Below are 6,854 nucleotides of genomic sequence, written 5' to 3'. Positions count from 1 at the left end.
CGAAACTTTAAGCACCTAAATATTCTTGTCCAAAAATTGCCAAATGGCTGAGCCTACTGGCAGGTAAGAAAACATGCTTGAAGGAGCCTTCTTCAACCATGCATATCGAGCACATAGACCCTTGATCAACACCCCATCCACCCTTTGTATAATCAGTACCTATAACAAAATCTTTGCAAAGGATTCACTGATTGAAATTTGAAGTAACTCCTTAAAGATAAAGCATATTCCTTGCATACCTCTTGGTGTGTCTCTGAACAATGAATTGTGATTTTTCAAAATTTCAGTTGCATAATAACATCCTTCCTATGCAGCCATTATTGTTGACCAAAAATTTTCTGATTACCTGGAAAAGATGCTTTCTGCATTGATTCATTTAGATAGGTTGCTTTAGCTGCAATGTTATCTTGAGGGATGAGATTCCCAAAAGGCCTATATAAAAGTTTTCAATCTTCAGTATGTCCTCTCAGCATGGAAAAATGATGGACTTCCATCTATCTAGGCCTGATGGTCATTGATATTTTTCTTATGTGGCTTTTTGGCATTTCTTTCATTAAAACGTTTAAGATTTGTTTTGCTTGGCCTTTAACACACCAAATATAACTTTGGAGATAAATGATCACTGTTTTCCATGAGATGTGCAATATTCGATTTATTTTATTAATTATTTATAAACTTTTTATTTGATACTATTAAACATGTAATAGTTTATTTGTGTAAACCATCCTTGACAGTCTGATTAGAATTTGGCATATGACAATTGGCTATCCATAGCTCTTCAAATGTGTGTGGCTTAAGGTTGTAACTGATTTCTATTTAATGCATTGTGCTGTATTTACTAGGTCCTATTAGTCCTTTATAAAATAAAGTTCTGTCACATGTATGGGAGGTACTTTGTATGGACTGACAGCTTTATATTAGCAATGGAAGACATGAGATGAAGTGATGTTGCATTAAGAGCTTTTTTCTGCGTTGATAGTTTTCTGCATTTTCTTTGAAGTCATATGTCAAATGCACTGAGGAAATTAGTAGAGTATCATTTTTAATATGTAAATTTTGCATTAGTTAGCAAATTTTTTCATATCCCAACATATCTATCTGAAATTGTTTTCAAGTATGCAACCAGGGAAACCCATTTGTGAAAAAGTTTGATCTCTTGTCTGAGCCGGAGACATGGCATAAGAAGGAAGTCGAGTTAAATGATGGACCACAGACTGTTCGAAGAGTAGAAGCACCTTTGGTTGATGCACTTAGAGCCTCTGCAGGACAAAATGTTGCAGCATTTCATTTTCCAGGTCATAACAGAGGCAGAGCAGCTCCTCAGTTACTGGCTGAGCTCATTGGAGTGGATCCTTTTAAGCATGACTTACCTGAGCTTCCAGAACTTGATAACTTATTTGCTCCCAAGGGAGCGATAGCGGACGCTCAAGAAAAGGCTGCACATTTATTTGGAGCAGATTCAACGTGGTTTCTTGTAGGAGGATCCACCTGTGGTATTCAGGCAGCAGTAATGGCTACGTGCTCGCCAGGTGAGATCCTTATTCTTCCTAGAAACAGTCACATATCTGTAATCTCTGCCATGGTTTTGTCTGGGGCTTTACCAAGATATCTTCTACCAGAGTATGACCCTGTCTGGGATCTCACTTATGGTATCCATGCATTCCAAGTTAAGGATGCACTTGATGAAATGAGAGATGAAGGTAAGAGAGCAGCAGCAGTTTTAATCACGTCACCAACATACTTTGGGGTTTGTAGTGACTTGAGAGGGATTGCAGATGTCTGCCATAATTATGGTGTACCTCTTATTGTTGATGAAGCTCATGGGGCCCATTTCAAATTTCATTCTGATTTGCCAAACACTGCTCTGGAACAAGGGGCAGATATAGTGGTTCAGTCTACACACAAAGTTCTCTGTTCCCTCACACAATCTGCAATGATACACATTCAGGGAGAAATGGTAAACAGGGAAAGATTCTGTCGATGCCTCCAAACACTCCAAAGTTCTAGCCCTAGCTATTTGCTTCTTGCTTCTTTGGATGCTGCACGGGCTTATATTTGCAAATGTACTGGCTCTCCATACAGCTCAAACTCGCATTTTAGTAGAGCCATAGACCTGGCAAATGAAGCACGACATGCCATTCAGCAGATCCATGGTCTTTCTGTGCTACATTCAGTCAACTCTTCAGGTACAATGGTACTTGATCCTTTGCGAATCACGGTAAGTCTCTGGGACATAGGATTATCAGGTTATGAGGCAGATGACATCTTGAGGATTGAGCATGGTGTGATAGCAGAACTACCCTCTTTGCACACTTTAATGTTTGCATTCAATCTAGGAACAGATTCAGAACATGTTCATAGACTTGTTGGTGCTCTGCAAACGCTTTCTATAATACCTGTAAGAAAAAACATATCTGAACATACGTTTCTGTCTAAAGTACACAATGATGGACCATTTGCTACCATTAAAACAAAGCTAAGCCCAAGGGAGGCATTCTTTGCAAGAACTGAAAGGGTAGAGATAGATCATGCCCTTGGGCAGATATGTGGAGAGCTTATTTGTCCCTATCCACCAGGTATTCCTATTCTTGTTCCAGGTGAGGTCATCTCCGATAAAGCTTTAATGTACCTTAAAGAAATTATTCATGCAGGTGCCATGGTCAGTGGAGCGTCTGATCCATCTCTGTCATCTATAATTGTCTGTAAAGCATAGTATTCCTTTTAAACATTACATTGTTCACTTCTTTAGGGATTTTATACTTGCTTTATAACCTTCTCTTGCCCGCTACTCATATGGGATTCTTTTTGCTTGATTCCTTGAGGGTGACTTGGAATGCTGTAGGAGGAAGAGATGCTTAGTATATAATTATTAGAGGTAGATTTCAAAAGGTGACTTAGCAGTTCATTTTGGTATTAAAGACTGTGTCACACACGTAGAAGATTTTCTAGAGCTGAAAGTGCCTAAAGCCCAGATACAACTTTCCTTAATATTATTGTAAAAACCATATGGCATGTGTAAAAGGGATGAATTCGGGTATGAGTCTTGGTCAAGTCTGTATGGAATAGTTGCTCTCTATACGTTGGCATGTATGCCAAAATAAAGTAGGCTTGCTCATGCTACCTCTAAAGAGCTTGTTTTCTTGACAGCTTTTTAGAAAAGCATGTCGTAGTAAACACTATTTGGAGTTAAGTGTCAATCTTCAAGCTTAATTACAGTATGAAACCTTAAGACATGCATATGAACTTGAACTATTAAATTTTCACCTAACTCAGAAACCAAGACCCATATTTAGTCTAAAAGTTAGACTGGGATTCTGAACATTACAACTTCAAATATATGCATTCATTTCAATGATACACCTATGTGGGTTCACTTGCTTCTTTTTCACAGGTGCTGTCTGCATGCATCCTCCATAAAACTGTATCACAAATACCATTATTATATGTTACCACTATTGTTGTTAGGTGTTGAATAACAGAGGATATCTTTTTCAAAGAAACTTTTACAAGATTTAAAAAATACCTTTCAGCACTTTCGTTGGGAGTGATATTTTGCTTGGCAGATAAAATATCCTCGAGACCAATCTGAACATTTTCCATCCTAATAACTGCCCTCTATGTACTACTCAAGAACAGGCCTCTCAATAAATAGAGGACTTGGGGAAATTATTTGCTACAGCATGGCGGGGCTGGGTATCCAGCATTCCTGATGCAGACAAAATGCATCATGAATATGCTGATGTTATGCATATAGCACCTCATACATCTTACATTCGCAAGAATTAATTTTCTGATTTAATACTCATATTGTCTGCAATTCATAGATGAACTATTCACCACTCGGCAAAACTCGCCAAGGCCTGAAAACAAAACTCGGGAAAAACTCGGCAACTAAAAAACATGCTTAAATTTAATAAAAAATGCATTTTTTTTGCAAAATTTAATGAGAAGATGCATCCAATGAGTCAATAAATGAGAACACAAAAGAAACAAGCTGATTCTAGATATATTTAAATGCCAAGTGTCTACAAAATCGCATCCTAACGAGGAATGCTGATGGCTGGAAGCAAAATAGTAAATAATTTTTGTAAAACCAAAAGTAAATACTTCATTACAGTTACAACTTCCTCTTCCCAGCTCTAGCAAAAACTAGGGGAGAGGTAGAACCAGAGGGTCTAGTCCTAGAAGTCTGTAGTGGGCGTGACTGTGCCTCCTCACTCGGTATGGCTGGCTTGTCCTCCATCCTGGATGAAGCTATGTCTCCACCTGCTTCTGGCACTGGCAATGACTCCTCATCCTCATCCTCTTCCTCCTCAACGTCATCCAACGTGAAACCAAATCCCTACCCCTCCTCCATAACCCGCCTCTCCAAATCAGTGATGTCATCCTCGAAAATTAATGGAGGCTTCTCTTCTGATGTCCAATCACTGTAAGGATCTATATCATCCAAGTCAATTGGACCACCTTCTACTTCCTCTACCTTCCTTGCGCGCAATCGAAGATTATATTGCACGAAGACAAGGTCATTGAGGCATTTCTACGCTAACTTGCTCCTCTTCTTCGTGTGGATTGCTTCAAACAAGCTCCAATTGTGCTCACAATTGGATAAACTACAAGGCTGACATAAGATTTTGAGGGCAATTTTTTTGAGATGTGGGGTATTTCCACCCCAACTTTGCACCAAGCATGTGCAAATTAAAATTAGGTTGAGAGTAGCACCCCTCGCCAGGGTCTGAGGGTGAGAAAGAGAGGGGTAGAGAGATAGGTCTAGATCTTGGGGGAGAGAGGAGAGAGTGAGATGGAGTGTGGTAGAGAGGGGGATAGAGGAAGAGTGATAGGGAGATAGATAGGTCTAAAATTCAGGGCAAATAAAGTGAGTGAGATAGAGAGAGCGAGAGAATGTTGATAGGAGCATACTGATTACTGAAATTTGACAAAGTCTGAAAAATTAAAAGATCTTCTAAAACCTAGAATTTGCATTATAACTCCTAGAGATTTGAAACCACTCTCAAACATCCTGCCAATATATACATGAAATTTAACTTAAGTATAAGAAAGAAAAAAGACATATTGAAATGCCACTTATATTTAAATGTTATATTTCATGTATATATTCTGATGAAGAGAATGAAACTGACCTGAAAAAACAAAAACCGATAATTTTTTGACGTGTTTGGGTACTCGGCATGTTTTTTGCAAAAACCCGAGCGAGTTTTTCGGTGAGTAAAAGTCAGAAAAACTCGCAGAGCAGAAAATCTCGGCGAGTTTTCTAAACTAAACTCGTCGAGTACTCTGCGAGTTTGCCAACTAATATGGCTAAATAATTTGATATGTTGCTGGTTTTTGGCCCTAATTTTCTGCTATTATCAATTGAAAATGGTGTTCGCTAGAAGGGCTCAGATAACCAGGCACTGTAAGTTGTGGATTCATTTGAGAGTGCATGGAGTGCATGCACACAATCTACCAAGTTTTCTATTCAGAGGCACTTAGATCTCTGTTTTCTGGTGTAAATTAGGCAATAACAAAAACACAAATGGACAAAGCTATGGCAACTGTCGAAATACACACAAATTTCAGAGAGAATATTGTGTTAGGAAACTAATAGTGCTGAAAAAATTGAAGGTGATGTTAAGAAGGAAGTGGAAACTGCAGAAATTTGAGCCAAGGCTTCTATCCAGCATGGCATTCCATTGATCCACATCATCCAAATTCTAAACAATGAACTTGCTGTGGAATCTTAGCCACCCAACCAAAATAGAAGTGCCTTGGCTTAAGATGGACCAGGTCCTCACTTGTGCAAGTCAAGCAATGCCTTCCTCTTTGCAGCATCTCTTCATAGAGAAAGCTTGAATTATCCATAAGTGAGAAATTCTGGTTGTATAATTCTCTTGCAAGGGTAGTTTTACTGCAGCAGCCAATGCCTGCGATGCCTACAATTTGTTCATTTTAATCTCCTTGGGCAGATCTAATGGCATATTTTTGTAAGTCCAATGCCACATCATGCAGTCCAACTAGATATATGGCTACATGTAATGGCACCTTCACCTTCTTAATGTACTGTACACAATTTGCAACTTTCTTAATTATAATCCCATCGTACCTGTGGCCATTTATAACAAATATCATTTTATGGTGTGAAGATATTTGTTGACCTATTCTCTGTTAACATTTATCTTGGTTATTCTTTCAATTGTTGTGGAACCTTGGTCAGGGAAAATGTAAAAGAGTACATACTCTTTGATCTCTGTGGGGATATGGTTTGTTTTGAGTTGATGGATGTCTATGAATTTGTCTATTCTTTTTCCCAATATGATTTCTGTCACAGTATAAGTATATTTGATTGTAAATCTGGCTATCTATGAGGTGAGTAGCAAAAATGAGTCAGATCAGAGTATGTTTATAACATAAGATCCATATTTTATTAATAGTAGTGAATATAAATTTTACAATTTTAAAAGTTTATGAAAGAAAATTAACTCGTAAGACAAAAAAGTAGATGCCATGTAATAGTACCATTTTTCCTACTAATTATTAATATAACAAAGTTGTGATTATGGTTCGTTACATGGTTTTTGAGATGAACCTATTATGTTCAGTGCAGAATTGTCATTGTGTTTAGGAGGGAGGGTTCATTAGTTTTTATGCTTTCGTGTAATTTCCTTTCGTAATAAGTGGAGGCCTATAGAAACAAGCCAACTTCCATGGTTTTTTAAACAAATATTAATTACATTTTTTTTTTTGAAAAAGATGCTTTTCTAAAATTTTAAAGATGTATAGTTGTATAATATTATATAAAAAATTAAGAAATTGTGTGGGTTTTTAAACAAATATTAATTACATTTTTTTTTGTAAAA

General features: G+C 37.5%; 1 protein-coding gene across 1 annotated transcript; it reads left to right on the top strand.

Annotated features, from left to right (window-relative positions):
• Positions 1–1,104: 1,104 nt before the first annotated feature.
• LOC131079247 (uncharacterized) lies at positions 1,105–3,355 on the top strand. Its single transcript, XM_058017152.1, has one exon. It carries the CDS (start codon positions 1,511–1,513, stop codon positions 2,711–2,713), a length of 1,203 nt encoding a protein of 400 aa, XP_057873135.1. The 5' UTR covers positions 1,105–1,510; the 3' UTR covers positions 2,714–3,355.
• The last annotated feature ends 3,499 nt before the right edge of the window (positions 3,356–6,854 follow it).

This window comes from Cryptomeria japonica, chromosome 11 (genome assembly GCF_030272615.1).
Source record: "Cryptomeria japonica chromosome 11, Sugi_1.0, whole genome shotgun sequence".
Lineage (NCBI taxonomy): Eukaryota > Viridiplantae > Streptophyta > Pinopsida > Cupressales > Cupressaceae > Cryptomeria > Cryptomeria japonica.
The sequence above is the reverse complement of the archived record's forward strand: the minus strand, read 5'-3'. Positions and strand labels throughout refer to the sequence as shown.

Excerpts from the sequence above, each read along its gene's own strand:
- LOC131079247 (XM_058017152.1), top strand. The coding sequence starts at position 1,511 with ATGGCTACGTGCTCGCCAGGTGAGATCCTTATTCTTCCTAGAAACAGT.